Genomic DNA, 19,632 nt, shown 5'->3' with positions numbered 1-19,632 from the left:
GATGCGTTAATCCAGTCTCAGGATTCTGACTTTGATGGTATTCCTAACCAAAATTATGACTACACTGTCTTGACTTCTATTTTTTCATTTTTTTGTAGGAGAGTCACAGCTATTTTGTAAGAAAAGGTTCTAACTCAACTGACAATAGCCCAATTTCTCAATGGAAGATGGGCTGTTCATTTAGCCCACCCTCCACGTAATTACAGAATCATTACCTATTCAGGCAAAAATTTTAGTCAGGCAACTTAATTGGTTAGAGCTTTTTATGCAAGTTCTAGGTATATATTCAGGTGTTCTGTATATATTAAAGACATATACATTATTATATACGTACTTGTACTTATTTATTTATAATCTAACTCAGGGGAAAAATCATTTGAGGTAGTTCACGACAATATTCCATAGTATAATGGGTGACATGGATTAAATATTCAATAAACATGCAAAAGATTATGAATTCCAAAGAAATAAACCCATAAAGAAATAAAGCTAGGCCAACTCCATATTTATCACTAAGGAAAAGTATCCAAATAAGGAAGAGCATAGACCACTTTTCCCACAGTTATGGCTTTGTGTGTCTTTTGTACAACATACAGATGTTAGTATATCATAACTATCATCCTCCCAAGAAATAAAAAATAGGAAGGAAAGGAAATGTAGTACACCCAACAGGTAACCCTTATTCAGACAACTCAGGAGAAACACTGCAGACATCTCAACTACTACACTATAATGAGGGTTTTAGTCAAAGTCCTCTCCTCCAACTTCCAACTCTGTGATATTTCCTCCTCCTCTATGAGTCCTTTGATAATCAAACTCTTAAAATTACACATGGTCCATCGTTTAAGAAAATATCCATCTGTGGATGTTATTGTCTTATATTCTGTAGCTTATAGCTCTTGTGATACATTAAATTCAAATATACAAATGCAGGGGCAAAATTTAGTAGAAAACATAATTACTCAAATCCCATGCACTTAACACTGCATCGTATCCTAGAATGGATTCCACGTTTCCTCCCACGGTTTAAAGCCATCATACTCTAAAATGGAAAGGTCATTGTTAGAACACATTGTACAGTTTTAAATGCTGTATTTTAAGAAGAATATTGACAACATAGATACTGACAACACGGAATATATTTGGAAAGACAACATAAAACAGTATAACATCTGTAAAATATGTACATGAAAAATTATGAGAAATATAGGTAGTTAATAAATTAATGAAAAAATAAAGTTATTGATAAAGTTATCTTCTATTATTTGAAGGTTGGTGCTACAGAACAGAAATTAGATTGTCTCTGAGATTCTATACAAAAAGAACCAAGGCAAATGGGTGGATAGTGTAAAAAGGCAAATTTAAACTCAATATATGAAACAATGCTCAAATTTAAACAATATAAAATGAAAAAAACAGTCGTGAAAAGTACTGAGAAACCTATAAAGTAAAAGTATCAAGCAAAGACTAAAAGCTATATTATCTTATTGGGAAGAAGATAGGAATAAGTGATAATTTTAATATTTCTTCCAAATCTAAGATTCTATTACTGTTTCAAATTACTATTCGGATTTCATAAAATTATTGGCTTAAAAAAATAATTACCCCATTAGTGGATAAGCCAACCAGTCTATCATCTATAAAGTTTATACTTTTCCTCACTCCTTTGATAGAAAGATTTTTAAAATGTAACAAAATGAATTTTTGCTTGGGTAAGAGATTAATAGATATATTAACTGTTATCCAAGAAAAATCCTGCCCTGATATATATATATATATATCAGGGCAGGATTTTTCTATATATATATATATATATATATATATATCAGGGCAGGCCAAATATATATATATATATATCTGGCAATACATTAAATATATATTATATAAATATATAACAAATATAAAATTGTAATGTTTTATGTAAGTTTATATAATATTTATATATTATATATAATTTAAAATAATTTATTATAATCTATAAGATATATAATATTTATATAATATACTTGTATATAATAATTATAACTATATATAACATAATATTACATATGTATATGGTGGTAGCATCAGAGGATGAAATTGTTCTTATACAGGTATATGATAAACTTTGGTAGTACGATTTATTTTAATTAGTTTAAATAAAAATTTCACACATACATTTATGTGTGTGTGTATATATGTATATATATATGTGTGTGTGTATATATATACTTACATATTTATGATTTATTCTAACACTACTTTCTGATAAAGGTAATTCTAAAGTAAATTAATAAGTAGTTTAAAATCTTTCAAAACACTTAGAAACACAGGTTTTTCAAGTAATCCCACTTTATAAGTAGTATTACAGAACTATTTTGATAGAAAGAGAATATTTCACAAAATAAAACTATTTAGAATATAACAAAATAAAAAGCCAAAATTGGGTTTCTCATTTATTGTTCATTATAACAATAATGAATATTATACAACTCATGGCTAGGAACTGTAGAAGGAAGCAATGAATGAATGCAGTTAAAAACTGAAACAAGGCTACGCTTTGAGAACGCTCTTCCCAGTCCTGTGAAACTCCTGATTCTCCCAGTTCACTATTCCCAGTTTGGTGCGTATAATTTCATAAAGTTTCAATGCACAAACATATGTACCCACAAAAGACATATTGCTGTCATTTTGGGGTGTTAATATTAAACATAAATGCTGCCATTCTAATAAGTAAGGACATTTCTATAATGTTAAATTAAAAATTGAATATACTTGCCTGACCAGGGTAATATCCATATCCTTCTGGATAAGTTCAGTTTGTTTATTATTCAATTGTAATGACAGAGCATTATATTTACTCTGCGATACTTCAATTTCTTTCCTTGCTTCACTTAAACTGTCTTCAAAAGCCTAAAATTAGAGCACTTATATCATAATCAAATATAATAAACATCAAATAAATAAATAAAAATAAAAAGTCTGTTATATTTAACCAACCTGTCTACAAAATGACAGTGACAAATTAGTAGTGTTTTATATTTTCTTTGTTTTCACTTAATTAAAAAATTTTAGTACAAATGATAACTTTTACACCAGTCACAGGTTACCTTTTTCAGAAACTGAAAAAGTATCATGGCTTCCTGGTGTGAAAGTTAAGAATTTGAAACAAACAAACCTGAAAATCTATATAGAAATTTATTTGTTAAAATTACAATAAACTTACAATTAAAAAAAAGTTGTTAGTTACATGGACAAAAAAAGAGCTCATTTACTTAAATATTAATCAGAACGAATGGCAGATATTTCATTATTTCCACTATTTTAAATACACACATAGACACACTCAGAGAAGAAAGGACAGTACTGAAAGATATCAAAATAATTTTACAATGTTTGATATTCACATCATGCTGCGTTCCCTTGATTGTGGTCACATGTCACCTAAAGTTCTTCCAAGTTGGCCTTTTCCTCCTGATAATCCTCTAAATCTTTTTTCATTTTGAAACAATTTAAAAATTGATGTTATATTTTTTCAAAAATTATTATTGCAAAAAAAATTAGAAAATTAATTATAAGTATTTTCATCAAGTATTTAAATAAATATTGTAACTAAAAATAGACTATGCCCACTTAACACTATATGTTCCTTATTTCCAAAAGTGAGCAGCATGCTTAGGTCAAGCTCTAGAGATCCACTCTAGCCATGGTCCCATACTTCATATATTTACCCTGTAGTAGATAGAGTCATCTTTTAAAGGTAAAAATATTGGCTTTCAGCCAAGATAGTACTGTGAATACTTCGTAAATCCTCATTTATTACAAGAAGAGCAACGATAGATAGATACCTAAGTAGGTGGGAGGGAGGGAAGCAGGAAGGGAAGGAAGGAAGGAGGGAGGGAGGGAGGGAAGGAAGGAAGGAAGGAAGCAAGCAAGGAAGGAAGGAAGATTAAATAAGTGTTGGTAGGGATGTGGAGAAGAACCCTTGTGCACTGTTGGTGGCACCGTAAAATGGTGTAACCTCTATGGAAAACAGTATGGGGGCTCCTTAAAACATTAAAAATAGAACTACCATATAATCCAGCAACCCTGCTTCTGGGTATATACTCAAAAGAATGAAAAGCAGGGTCTTTTTTTTTTTTTTCTTTTGGTGAGGAAGATTGGCCTTGAGCTAACATCTGTGCCAATCTTTCTCTACTTTATATATGGGATGCCACCACAGCATGGCTTGATGAGCAGTGTGTAGGTCTGCGCCTGGGATCTGAAGCCAGGCTGCCAAAGCGGAGCACACAAACTTAACCACTATGCCACCAGGCCGGCCCCCGAAAAGCAGGGTCTTGAAGAGATATTTGCACACACATGTGTATAGTAGTACTAAAGAAGTGGAAGCAACGCAAATGTTGAAGGAAGAGATAAATAAAATGTGGTATATACACACAACGGAACACGATGGAGCCTTAAAAAGAAAGGAAATCTGTCACATGCTACAACATGGATGAACCTTGAAGACATTATGCTAAATGAATAAACCAGTCACAAAAGGACAATTACTATATGATTCCACTTATATGAGGCATCTAAAGTAGTCAAATTTATAGACACACAAAGTAGAATGGTGGTTACCAAGGGCTCGGGTGAAGGAGCAACAGGAGGTGTTATTAATAAGCAGAGAGTTGCAGTTCTGCAAGTCGAAAAAGTTCTGGAGCTCTCTTTCACAGCAATGTAAATGTACTCAACACCACTGAACTGTACACATAAAAATGGTTAAGATTATAAATATTTTATGTGTATTTTACCACAGTAAAAAAAAAAAACTAAACCTATAAAGAGGCCCAGATTTAAATAGACCAGACTGTGGAGCAATTTGAGTCCCAGGACATTGTCAAAAACAATAAAAAAATCAGCCAGCAATTTTTGGAGGCAAACAGCTGGGTGTGATACCAACAGTGACAGACATATTAATAGATCAAGAGAAGAGACAGTGAAGAAGACCCAGCTAAAATCACTATGATCTTAGCATGAATGTGTACATGTCCAAGTCTGTGCTCTCTGAAAAGCAACACCAGAGGCTGTACACTGCAGGGGAAATAGACTTTACTGAAACGATCCAGTCAAAGCACTAAACAAATGAGCAAACATCAAGAAGCCCTAGGGATGGGGCCATGAGGAATCAGTATCTAAAACTGCTACAATACATAATTTTAAATGTCCATTTTTCAACAAAAAATTACAACATACAAAGAGAAAGTGTCATTCACACAGAGAAGAGACAGCAGGCAATAGAAACTGCCCATGAGAGGGTCCAGATGTCAGACTTCACAAAAACTTCAAAACAGCCATTATAAATATTAAAGAAGTAAAAACTCATGCTTTAAAAAGTACCATATCTTGGGGCCAGCCCGGTGGCATAGTGGTTAAGTTCATGTGCTCCACTTCGGTGGCCCAGGTTTTGTGGGTTCGGATCCCGGGCGTGGACCTGCACACCACTTATCAAGCCATGCTGTGGCAGGCATCCCACATATAAAGTAGAGGAAGATGGGCATAGATGTTAGCCCAGGGCCAATCTTCCTCAGTAAAAAACAAGGAGGATTGGCAACAGATATTAGCTCAGGGCTAATCTTCCTCACCAAAAAAAAAAAAAAAAGTACCATATCTTTAAAAATACAAAAAAAAAGGTAAAATGACAAGGTGTCATCCAATAGAAAATACCAATAAAGTGATACAAATTATTCTAAAACATCCAAATGGAAATTCTGGTGCTTAAAAACCGTAATAACTAAAATGAAAAAAAAAACTCACTAGAGGAGCTCAACATTTAATACGAACTGATAGAAATAAAAACAACAGGGGCTGGCCCAGTGGCGCAAGCCGTTAAGTGCGTGCGCTCCGCTGCAGCGGCCTGGGGTTCACCAGTTCAGATCCTGGGCACGCACTAACACACCACTTGGCAAGCCATGCTGTGGCAGCATCCCATATAAAGTGGAGGAAGATGGGGATGGATGTTAGCCCACAGCCAGTCTTCCTCAGCAAAAAGAGGAGGATTGGCAGATGTTAGCTCAGGGCTGATCTTCCTCACAAAAAAAAAAAAAAAGAAATGAAAACAACAAACTTGAAGATAAATTAAGAAAAAAGAATAATGAAAAATTAATAGCCCCAGAGAAATATAGGACACCATTAAATGCACCAACAATAATGGGACTACCAAAAGGAAAGGCAAGAGAATAAGGAATAGAAAAGAAATATTTGAAGAAATAATGGCTGAAAACGACCCAACAATGATGAAACACATTAATCCACACATCCAAGAAGCTCAAACTCCAAGTAGTATACACAAGAGATCCGCAAACGGACACATCATAGTAAAAACGCCGAAAGACAAAGGACAAAGAGAAATTCTTAGAAACCGCAAGAGAAAAATGACTCATCGTTTACAAGAGATCTCAATTAGATTAACAACTGACTTTTCTTCAGAAACAATGGAGCCTGGAGACAGTGAAATAACATTCAAAGTGCTCAAAGAAAAAAAATTTTGAACACAGAATTCTATATCCAGTAAAGCTATCATTTAAAAATGAAGGTGATGAGTGACATGACCAAATGGGAGAGTATGCAGCTCGAAGCACTCTTGCTCTGGCAGAAACATCGAAAAACAAGCAGAAACTGTCAAAATCAATGTTAGAAAAAAACCCTGGAAAGCATTCAAAGGTTTACAGCAACTAAGCAAATGCTGAACCAAGAAAAAAAGCAACTTGAAAATGAGATGAAAGATCTGAGGAGTTTTCACTTGCTCTTTCCCATCCCATCCCCACCATGCTGGCCATCTTAAAGCCAGAGAATGTTAAAGCAGTGGAATTTTTATAGTGGCAGTAGCCCATGTTCCCAGTAGGGCATCCTGGTCCCTCATCCAGGAGGGAGCAGAACAGACTTTACTAGCAGATTATAGTGTGTGTCTGTTCTCACTTCTCTGGGGGATACCTACAGGAATGATGGAAGGAGATTATCTTATTTTTCACCTCAGGCTGACCTCTGGGCTCAGTACAAGTCTGGATAAGTATTGAAAGAGTGTCCTAGCACACCACCAATCTATAAAGAGTGGGAGAGGGATTCGTTTCTTAACTGTGTCTTTTTTTTTTTTTTTTGCTCTTTTGTTTTTTGTTTGTTTTAGCTCCTGGCATTCAAGGAAACCTCTATCACAACATGAGCTAAACAAAAGCTAAAGGATGGAGATTTCAATGACCGTGCACAACAACAAATACAGTCTTTCAAAAACAGATTGAAAGACTAAACCAACAGACTACCACAGCCTTCAACAATTTTAAAAAAGCAGCAAAGCCTCTGGAAAGGGTAGAATCTGATTTCCAAAGTTACTATATTACAATACTCAAATGCCCAACATTCAACAACAAAATTACAAGGCATACAGAGAAAGAGGAAAGTGTGGCCTATTCGAAGGAACACATAAATTAACAGAAACGATCCCTGAGGAACCTCATATATCATATTTACAAGGCGAAAACTTTAAGACAACTGTCTTAAATATACTCAAGTAGCTAAGGAAAACATGAAAAAAGAACTAAATGAAATCAGGAAAATAATGTATAAACCAAAACAATATCAATAAAGAGACAGAAATTGTAAAAAGGAATCAAACAAGTTCTGGAGCTAAAAAGTACAATAACAAAAATGAATAATTCACCAGAGGGTTCAATAACAGATGTGAGCAGGCAGAAGAAAGAATCAGCAAACTAGAAGATACAACAAGTGAAATTATTAAATCTGAGCAGCAGAAAGAAAGAAGAATGAAGAAAATTCAGCAGAGCCTATGGGAACAGTGGGACACCATTAAGCAGATCAATATACACATTATGAGAGTCCCAGAAGGAGAACAGACAGAAAAAGGGGCAGAAATAACAGTTGAAGAAATAATGGCCAAAAAGTCCCAATTTTGATGAAAGACATGCACCTACAAATCCAAAGACTTCAACAAACTCCAAGTAACATCAACAGAAAAAGACCCACACTGACATACATTACAAGCAAACTTTTGAATTTCAGCCAAAAACAAAGAATCTTGAAAGCAACAAGGAGTGACTTTTCACATACAGGGATCCTTAGAGAGATTAACAGCTGATTTCTCATCAGAAACCATGGAGACCAAAGGCAGTGAAAGTAAAAGTTAAAGAGCTAAATGAAAAGAACTGTCAACACTTAATTCTATACCCAGCAAAACAGTCCTTCAAAATTTAGAGAGTAATTAAGACATTCACAGATAAGTGAAGAAGTTGAATCAGTTATCAAAACTACCCAACATAGAAAATTCCAGTACCAGATGGCTTCATTGTTGAATTCTACCATTTTAAAATAATTAATACCAATCCTTCTCAAACTCTTCCAAAAAACATAAGAGGAGGGAACACTTCCTAACTCATTACATAAAGCCAGCATTACGCTGACACCAAACTCATATAAAGATAAAGATATCCCAGCAACATAAGGTTGGTTTAACATCCAAAATCAGGTAATGTAATCCATATCAATAGAATGAAAGACAAAAACAACATGATCATTTCAATAGATGCAGAAAAAGCATTTGCCAAAATCTGACACCGCCCTCATGATTGAAAAAAAAAAAAAACACTCAACAAACTAGGAATAGAAGGTAACTTCCTTAATCTGATAAAGTACATCAACAAAAAACTCACAGCCAATATCATAATTAACAGTGAAAGAGTGAATCCTTTCTCCTTGAGATCAGGAAGAAGACATAGATGTCCACTCCTTATTTTTCTATTCAACTTTGTACCAGAGGTTCTAGCAAGGAGAATAGGCAATAAAATAAGATAAAAAGCATCCAGATTGGAAAGGAAAAAGTAAAGCTAGCTCTACTTGCAGATGACATGATCTTACAAATAGAAAATCCTAAGGAATCAACCTGTTCAGCAAAGTTGCAGGATACAAGATCAATATACAAAAATTAACTGCATATCTATACATTAGGAATAAATCATCCAAAAGGAAATTAAGAAACAATTCCACTTAGACTAGCATTAAAAAAAAATTAAATATTTAGGAAAATATGTACCCAAAAAAGTGCAATGTTATACTCTGAAAACTACAAAACATTGTTGAAAGAAATTAAAGAAGATCTAAATAAATGAAACATCCCATGTTGATGCATCAGAAGATACAATGTTGTTAAGATGGTAATGCTCCCCAAATTGATCTTCTAATTCAATGCAATCTCTGTAAAAATAATTTTGGCTTGATTTTTTTATAAGAAATGGAAAATTTCTTGCTGATTCTGAAACTCATATGGAAATACAAGAGACCCAGAATAGCCAATCTTGAAAAATAAAAATAAATTTGAAGGACACACACATCCCAATTGAAAAACTTACTACAAATCTACAATAATCAAGACAGTGTGGCACAGGCATAAGGATAAATGTACAGATCAAAGGAAGAGAATAGAAGTCCAGAAATAAACCCTTATATTTACAGTCAACTGATATTCAACAAAGATGCCAATACAAATTCAGTGGGGAAGAATAGTCTTTTTCAACAAACGGTCCTGGGACAACCGAATAACACTTGCAAAAGAATGAAGTTGGATTCCTATCAAACACCATATTCAAAATTTAACTAAAAACAGTTCAAAGAACTAAATGTAAGAAATAAAACTATAAAACTCTTAGAAGAAAACACAGCTGTCCATTTTCGTGATTTTGGATTAGGCAAGGGTTTCTCAGAAATGACACAAAAAGCACGGGCAACAAAAGAAAAAGTAACAAATAACACCATTAAGAATATAAAAAACAACTCAGAGAATTGAAGAAAATAGTTTGAAATTATATAGCCAAAAAGAGATTTGTATCCAGAATATATGTGAAAGAAATGGATACATATTTCTTCAATGATATACAAATGGCCAATAACACATGAAAAAATGTTCAACATCATTAGCCATCTGGGAAATGCAAATCAAAACCACAATGAGATACCACTCCACATCCACAAGGATGACTATAATCAAAAAGACAGACAATAAAAAGTGTTGATGAGGACAAAGAGAAATCAGAACACTCATATACAGCTGTTGGAAATGTAAAATAGTGCAGCTGCTTTTGAAAACAGTCTGACAGTTCCTCAGAAGTTTAAAAACAGAGTTACCATATGACCCAGTGATCTCACTTATTGGTATGCACCTAAGAGAAATGAAAATATATGTGTGTATACACAAAATCTTGTACACAAATGTTCATAGCAGCATTATTCATAACACAAATATCCATCTACTGGTGATAATAAAATGTAGGATACATATATAACGGAATATTATTCAACAATAAAAAGGAATGAAGTACTGATACATGCTACAACACAGATAAACCCTGAAAACATTATTCTAAGTGGAAGAAGTCAGTCACAAAAGATCATACACTATGATTTCATATATATGAAATGTTTAGAATAGACAAATCTATAGAGAAAGAAAGCAGATTAGTGGTTATCTAGAGCTGTAGAGCTAAGGGTAAATGAAAATGACTGCTAAAGGTTACAGGGTTTCTTTTGGGGATGATGAAAATGTTCTAAAAGTAATTGTGGTAACAGCTGCACAATTCTGCATAACTAAAAACTACTAGACTGTACACTTTAAATGGATTAAATGTATGGTATGTGAATTATATGCCAATTAATATTTTAGAAAGGAAAGAGGCAAAGTTTTCTTATTGACAGACGATGTAATTGTGTAACTTAGAAAAATCTAGAAAATATACAAATTATTTATAATACACTGGTTTTTCTTTGTTTTTCATGAGGAAGATTAGCCCTGAGCTAACTTCTGTTGCCAATCTTCCTCTTTTTGCTGAGGAAGATTGGCTCTGAGCTAACATCTCTGCCCATCTTCCTCTATTTTATATGTGGGACACCTGCCACCGCATGGCTTGATGAGCGGTGCATAGGTCTGTGCCCGGGATCTGAACCTGCAAACCCTGGGCCAACGAAGCAGATGCGCAAACTTAACCACTACGCCACCGGGCCCGTCCCATAACACACTGTTTTTTAAAGTAATATTTTTAGCTAGGAATAAATCTAATAAAAGTAGACAATGCCATTTTAAGAAAGTTACAAAACCTTATTCTACATTCATGAATGGTAGGATCACAATTCCCCCAAAATTAAGTGTGGTTCCAATCTGCTTTCTAACAGAATTTTTCAGTAAAACTAATAAAATGCTTCTTAAATATTATACGATAGTGAAGAGGCAAATATAGTGATCACAACTTACAAAAAGAAGAATAAAGGGGTAGACCTCCCTACCAAATAATGAGTCAAATTACAAAACCACAATACCTAAAACCATGAAAATAATAGGAAGTCCAGAAACAAATCCATATACACATGGAAACTTGGAGATGTGGGAGACAGTGCAACACAAATCAATAAACTATTGACTAAACGATGTAGAACACCATATCCAAAAATGAATTCTAAATAGATTAAAGACTTTGGTAGGGAAAACTTTAGCATATAAGACTCCTAAAGCAAAAACATTAAAGAAGAAAATAATAACATTGACTATCAAAATTCACAAACTTTTGAAAGTCCAATTCACCTTATTTAAGATTCACAGAACAGAAAGTATTTGTAATATACATAACAAAGTATTACTACCTAGAATAAATAAAGAATGCCTACAAATTAACAAGAAAGACAAAAATCCCAATAGAAAAAAAGTCCCAGAACTAAAAATCCCAGTAAACCACAAAATGGATTATTTGAATGACAAATAAGGAAATGAAACTTATCATCAAACAATCATGTAGCTGTGAATTAACACAAGGAAGTACCACTTATCCTTTAAGCAGTTTGGTAACATTACCAAACTGCTTCAAGACTGTAGGGAAGCAGAAACTGATATAAAAATTAAGACAACAAATGCACCAGAATTCAATTCTCTCAATGGCTCAGTCATTCCCTGATTATGCACTAATAGATTTAATGCATTTCCTTAAATATCCACAATAAAGTGATTCAGACACTCAGAAAAACACATCATTTCCCCTCTAACTTAAACAATCATGCACACACATACACACATACATACACACACATATCCATACTTACCATATTTTAATAGCTATATTGATATATACATGTGTGTACTTATGTTATATATTCTTTTTATGTGCATGTACATAAAGGGACTATTATATTTACTAGCACTAAAATTCGTTTCTGGCCATTTCAACAAAATCTACGGTAAAAGAGAACCTGAAATTAGATGAGAAAAAAAAAAGAACAAAAACATTCTCAAGACAAAGAGAAAGCCACAAATAAGTATTATTTTGAAAACTACTAATCAAAAAGGATATAAAAATATTATAAATATTGATTATACCTTTTATCTTCTATAAAAATAAAACTTGACTATGAATAAGGCCCTTGTATGCCAAAGAAAAGCACCATCTTCAAAACACATATGATTATTTTTTAACTGTTTTGTGCTTTTTTTACATTTTATTTTTTAAAGGACCTGGAAAATAATCTTAAAACTATATTGCAATGAATTCTAGTTATATTTATAAATTTAAACTCTAACGGAAAAAAAGTCAAAACTCATGATTCTAAATATGTTTTTTCAAAACATGTTTTATTTCAAAACGCAATAGCCTTTATTTTTTAATGATTACATTTTAGATAACTATTTGAAGTCAGTTTCCTGCTTTGCAACATCAATTTTTAAAAAGCTGTGGGTCTTAAGTGAAGGAATATAAATTAATGCTAGTCCCTACTGGTGGATTTGAATATATAACTTGTTATTTAAAGAAAATAACATATAATAAACTTCCTATAAGAAGGTAGATCCAAAATAACAGTGTGGATTCTATTCTCACTGCACACCTTTATTTTTGCATCAATGCTGTATTTTTCTTTTCTCCAATGTGCTTCCTGCTTCCTCAGTTTCTCCAGGTCATTTAGCAGGTCAGTGCAGTGGGTACTTAATTTCTCATTTTCCTCCTCCAGATTTTTTATAACCAGTCTGTTTTGCTCTTCCTTATTCTGTAGACACTCCTTAGTGTCCTGTAGAACAGTACCACAAGGGCCGATAAACAAAACAAAACAAAAAAAGGTGAGAACTAATCAGCAAATACAAACTGTGCAGTTTTACCCTCACAGCAGCTTCTTCTATATTTGATGGCCAAGGTCACCTGTATACTTTTATTGGCCTCTTTTCATGCAGGTGGATGGGTCATATTTTTTCACTGGATGACAGCTTTGATGAGTACACATTTGCAAAGAGCCCATTAATTGATCAAGCTGCCTTTGATGCTGTCCCCAGCTATTTTTGAGACCCACACAGACATATCCTCCCAGACCTGGGTTTTATCAATTAATAATGCCAGTCCCATCAGAATCTAATTACCAGAAGCCACATATTCACACTCCTACTTTCTTAGCTCCATTTCCATCATTAACTATTTATCTGAAAGTTATAAAGCTTGGAGTCTTAGCTTTAAAGCATCTTTCTTGGAGTTTTTGCATGTGAGAAAACTGTATGGTACAGCAGGGCCTAAGGCAATTCTTCCTCCAAGCTTGTCATTTTCTGCGCCACAAAGGCTGACACAGCTTAAAGTAGGACTTCAAAGCAATAGTACTGTAGAACTATGTACAAGTCAACAGACCTTAACTTCTTGACTTTTATCTTTATATTTCTTCTGCAAGTCACTGAATTCTTTCCTTAAGAAAGCATTTTCTTCATCTACTGCGATCTTTCGTTTTACAAGGTCATTTATTTCTTGTTTTAGTCCTGATTCTCTCTATGGGAAAAAAATCAAAATTATTGATGAGCTGGTATTTCTAAGAAAAAATTATTTTATTTAAAAAGTTCTAGATTTTGATTGATAATGTTAGAATTAACTAGCTTTCATAATAACATCCGTTATCACAGTTCTCATTTCCTCTGACATGCCCATAGATTTAGTAAACTATGTAAGTATGGTACCTATTTATTAGTTTAAAATAAAGAACACATAAAAACTGGATACCAAATATTAAGCCACATTCATAAAGCAAACTTTTGGGATTTAGCTGTACAATAGGAGAAAAACAAAATTTTACAAAACATTCTAATTAAAGAAAATGCATTCTAATTAAAGTAAAATAAGAATTACCTTCTTATTTGAGTATCATTTGGAAGAAAACATTTTTTAGAGAAAAAATTATGGTTTTGTGTAGGCAGAAATAATTTTAAAGAATGAAAAATGGCAAGTTTGTTTTGGTACCAAAAATATCTTGCTCTGTAGAAAGAAAATTCAAAATTCAGATGTGCCATAATTTTTAACTGAATATTCTTCTCACATGCCAGAGATACTTAAATGATACTTTTTTTTAATTAAAGTACAACTTCTTTTTTATTTATTTTTTTCCCCCCAAAGCCCCAGTAGATAGTTGTATGTCACAGCTGCACACCCTTCTAGTTGCTGTATGTGGGACGCGGCCTCAGCATGGCCGGAGAAGCGGTGCGTCGGTGTGCGCCTGGGATCCGAACCCGGGCCGCCAGCAGCGGAGAGCGCGCACTTAACCGCTAAGCCACGGGGCCGGCCCTAAGTGATACTTAATTGGAGGATTCCATGACTCAATTCTTAGTTTCCCTCTTCTCTCTTTATAGCTTTTCTCTCAGAAAACGTACCTACTCTCTTGGCTTCTGGTCTGATCTCTGTCTGAAAGACTACTCAATCCATAAATCCAGCCCTGACTCTCTCCCAATCACCAATCCCACATTTCCAACTTTCTATACAATACTTCTACTTGAATTATCTCAAACTAACAGGCTAAAACTAAAATCCATATCCTGATACTATCTCTTTTCAAAACTTCTTCAACTTTTGTCAACTCATCCATTTTTTCAGCTAATATTTATTAAACTCCCATTATTTGGCCTTACATGCTTTTTTAAAGCTTTGAAGTCACTCTCAACAGCACCCTTCCCCCAAACCCCATCTGCCTGTCAACCAAGAAGCAGACACATCAAGATATAAACATACTGTTTTCTTATTAAGTAATATGCTCAGTAGAAACCCCTAACCTTCATTCCATCTCTGATCTATCACTGATGCTCATCTGATCCCTAAATATCATTCATTTTGTACTCCCATATTTATTCCTTATCAAACGCTGTCTAAAGGACTTGAAGATGAACTGAAACTTAGGGTAAGATTCAGGGATAGGATGAAAAACAGGGTGAGTTTAAGGAGTAAAGTGAGAGTATCACCTATATTCTAATTTTTTCAAGTTATAACGTTAAGTGTTGATTACCTTTTACTTCTACTTAAAAATATTTTAAACACTGAATATGTACAAAAATAATCTGTGATAAGTGTATAAGGTATAAAGAAACAGAATAAAAAGAGCAGCCCTGTACCCACAACCACCCAACTAAGAAACACAACTTTATACCATTAACTTGGAAGTCCCGTGTATGTCTTCTGATCCTCTAACACCTCCTACACCCTCCAGGGGGAAGCACTGTCCTGAAACGGTGCTTGAAACCTTATCCTTTTCTTGCTTTTCCTTACAGTTTGAAGACATACATACCCCTATTTAATATACTGTACAGTTTAGCTTATTTTTGAATTTTATATAAATTAAATCATACTACAAGTATTCTGTGGGTTGCTATTTTTGCTCAACATACATTCTCAAATTAATCCACATTGATAAGTGTAGCTGTGATTCAATTACCTTGGTATATAGTACTGTTCTATTACACAAATATACTATAATATATTTATCCATCTCTCGTCAGTATACACTTCAAGTGCTTCCCATTTGGGGGAAAGGGGTATACAAGCAATGCTGCTATGAACACTTTCAAGTATTTCTCCTGATACAGATGAGCAAGAATTTCTCCCAAGCAGTATTTTTCAAACTACAGATTGCAATCTAGTAATGGGTCATTAAATCAATTTAGTCATCATAATCAGCATTTTTAAAAAGTGGAATAAAATACAATAGAAAATATCAAAGTGACATGCACAAATTCCTAGCAAAAAACCATGTTATAAGAATAAACTTACAAAAGAAGCAGATACACTATATTAAAGATTTCCTGGATTTTTTTACAGTGTTTAATTTGGAACTTCTGTTTCATGTAAATATTATTAGTCATATTTGATACATACTTTGTTATATTTTTACCTTTATTATACATAGCAAGGACAACTATTATCATACGAAATTTTATTTCATGTGTGTGTATACTAGGTCATGAAGTAAAATGTTATGTTTTGCAGTGTGGGGATCATATTAATAAAGGTAGGAAAAATATTGCTCTAGATTATATATGCTTAAAGGTGAAATTGCTAAGTCATAGGCTCTATGCACTTCAAGAGTTCTCATAGCTCCACATCTATACCAACACTTGACTCTCAGGCTTGGTAATTTTTTACAAATCTAGTAGGTATAAATGGCACCTCAATATAGTTTTAATATTTATTTCCTATTTTAATTATTAGGGTATATCAAAATGTGTCTGACATCAATCAAGCAATATAAAAACTGATGCATAAATATGGCCCATCCACAATTCACAGCCCATTTTTCTATTCTCATCTAAGTCTTATCCTCCTTTAAGCTTCAATTTCCACCTCTTCCATGAAGCCTTCCCACTATCACAGTAATGTCTGCCATTTCTGAATTTCAGTATTACTTATATTATTCATTTGACACATAATACACTATCTAGTCTTGCTAATTATCTATATACTCATACTGTCACCCAAACCAGAGTAGTAAATGTTTATGAATGAGATTGACCCTGAATGATAAATTCAATCATGTGAATACTCAGACTGTTTATAAACTAACTACAGGCCTATTCTTTGAAAGGAGAACTAACAAAACTTGAGCATCCTTGTCGCCTCTGGAGATTATTTAGACCTTGGGAAGGATAAAACGTTGAACCAAATGATTTAAGTTTTAGAAGCGTTTGCCCATTAATGTGAGCTAAACTTAACAGGAACTAACAATATAAATGACACCAATGGCAAGCCCTTTCATGAGAATTACTTAAGAATTTACATTTTGGCATCTGAATGAATATAGCAATGGAAAAGGATAAACATAGACTTAATTTTTAAATAAAAAAATAATACAGTGGGAAATTAGTTAATCAAAATTATCATATTCTGATAATTAGTCTCATAAATGTGATATTATATTGCATAATCATTAAACTAATAAGTTAGATAAAGTTGTACTCCCAATAGAAGAGGACTGAAAAACCCTCAAAGACTTGTAAAATTTTGTATAAATCAAAATATTTTCCTAATAAAATATACCCTCAATGATCTACTTTAACTAATGAAAGCACAAGTATATACACTTACAGTTCATTTTAAAATTTAGCTTTATGAAACTTTTTCAACAAACCTTTCTGGATACAATAGAATACATTCTTAATGGTCTGGCTTGAGTTAATATAAAAATAGCAAATAGAACTCAGAGGAACCATAAGGCATAAAGGGTGACAAGAGAAAGTATGTCTGGAACAAATAATTTATTATGGATAAGCCATGAAATGAATAATTCATATCATGGTCAAGAGAAGTCTACAGAGTAAGAAAAGAATGATAGTGAGTATAAAACAGGAAAGGGAGAGAGGGGCAGCAGTGCAAGGCCTAAAACTCTATCAGGTAATACTTGAGCATAGTTAATATATTATTTATATGACCTACTCTCAAATGGACATGAAAGTTTTAATAAAAAACAGAGAAGTAATGAAACCACAACAACTCAAACAATGGTAAATGGAGAAAGAAGGGGTAAGAGAACTAACTGTAATTGAGAACCGAAACTTATTTCTGAGCTTCCGAGAAGGTAAGGAAAAAGGGAAATATAATGTTAAAGAGCAATCATCATTTAATTAAATAGAACATACTAGGTTATTAGCAGAGTCATATTATATAGTGCAATACTAAAAGGGGAATTTATTACATGACTTATTTTATAACTAACAGTGACAAAGCTAAAGCATAGTCTTACCAAAAGAAGTTATATGGCAATTTTTTACACTATTATCAACAAAACAGAAGTTACAATACTAGACTGCACTCCTATAAAAGTTTTTCTGCAACTAGCTAAAATAGCGTGTGTGTGTGTAACTTTTTAGTAATTTGACTAGATACATAGTTAAGACTTAAACTAAAGGAATTGTCATTCTTAATTGTTACAGTATTCCATAGGCTACAAGTTTTGAAAATTAAGAGCCATTTAATATTATTCAGCAGAACAACAAAAACACAGTGAAGGGACTTCTGGCTTCCATTCCAGCACATAAGGAACATGGAAGTCATCTCTCCTGTTCACACAACATGAAAAAAGATGAACAAACTGAAAATCAACAACTCCTCTTAGATCCATCAGAAAACTGAGATCATAGGGCAAACTGCTGTTCCCAAAACTGCAGAGACAGACAAGCAGATATAGAGAATCACAATTTACCAGAGCAGAAAACTCCATAGGAACCAGTACTGGGTAGGAAAACCTAATCAGTAAGTAATCAATTGCTAGAAGGTCAATGTGGACAAGTTTGAAAGTTAAAAAGTCCAAGAAGGCCCAGTCTTAGGGGAGATCCCAAATTTTCAAGGGTTTTACATACAGAAACCCTGTCAGGTTGTCACAGTGAAGACTGGAGAAAAATCCCTTCCTCCTTCCTGCAGGAGGCGAGGAAAAGCAGTCATTTTAAAATACAGTCATGTGCTGCATAATGACATTTCTGTCAATGACGCACCGCATATATGACAGTGGTCCCATGAAATTAGCACCATATAGCCTAGGTGTGTGGTGGGCTCTACCATCTAGGTTTGTGTAAGTACACTCGACGATGCTTGCCCAACAACAAAATTGCAGAACAATGCATTTCTCAGAACGTATTCCCATCATTAAGCAATGCATGACTATACGCCCAAAGTGTTCATTTCTTCTTAACATGGCCTGCCCTCAAGAGAAACTATTTTACCAGAGTCTACTGCAGTTTACCTGAGACTAACCAACCTGGAGGAAGGGAAATCTCTAACTCCAACATCCTCTAGCCTTTCTATCTCTCCTAAAGGGGAAAAAAACTGAGAAACACTTGTGAAGGTCACAGACTAGGGGCACAAGCCCACTAAAAGACTGAGACCTAATCATAAGACTATAGAATATTTCCCCTCCTCCTGACACCTCACCACCATGACACCTCACCACCACATCAACAGGGCTTCTATATAACAACGGGAATACAACTGAAAGAACTATGCCTCTCAGAAAATATTTAAGAAGTCTCTAGAGAAACCCAAATAAAAAAGGACACCAAAGCAAAGTTTAGCTTCTGACACACACAGCTACAGTAGACAGTAAACATAGCCTAACCCCTAACCAGATAAATATAAAACCTCACACTAAAGGCCTATTTACCTCAGTACTTTTTACCCGTTTGGTTAATTTTATGCGTCAACTTGGCTAGGCCATGGTATCCATGGATCCCATGGTATCCAGTTTTTGATCAAACACCAGTCTAGATGTTGCTCTCAATGTACTTTTTAGATGCAATTAACAAATCAGTGGACTTTTGAGTAAAGTGATTATTCCTCCATAATGTGAGGTGGA

At 33.7% G+C, this 19,632-nt stretch overlaps 1 protein-coding gene across 7 annotated transcripts in view; it reads right to left on the bottom strand.

Annotated features, from left to right (window-relative positions):
* The window catches only part of CNTLN (centlein), a 330,124-nt gene that overhangs the window by 234,547 nt on the left and 75,945 nt on the right, over window positions 1-19,632 (bottom strand). For 6 of the 7 annotated variants that reach the window (XM_058565850.1, XM_058565854.1, XM_058565855.1 and 3 more), the window contains exons 4-6: window positions 13,668-13,802; window positions 12,886-13,065; window positions 2,755-2,892 (exon numbers count right to left, since the gene is read on the bottom strand). In XM_058565850.1, coding sequence (XP_058421833.1) covers window positions 2,755-2,892; window positions 12,886-13,065; window positions 13,668-13,802 — 453 coding nt within the window. The remainder of the gene's footprint in view (window positions 1-2,754; window positions 2,893-12,885; window positions 13,066-13,667; window positions 13,803-19,632) is intronic. The other variant, XM_058565857.1, reaches the window with a different exon arrangement.

The sequence above is a fragment of the Diceros bicornis genome, chromosome 22 (assembly GCF_020826845.1).
Source record: "Diceros bicornis minor isolate mBicDic1 chromosome 22, mDicBic1.mat.cur, whole genome shotgun sequence".
NCBI lineage: Eukaryota > Metazoa > Chordata > Mammalia > Perissodactyla > Rhinocerotidae > Diceros > Diceros bicornis.
This window is presented reverse-complemented; position numbering and strand designations above follow the sequence as displayed.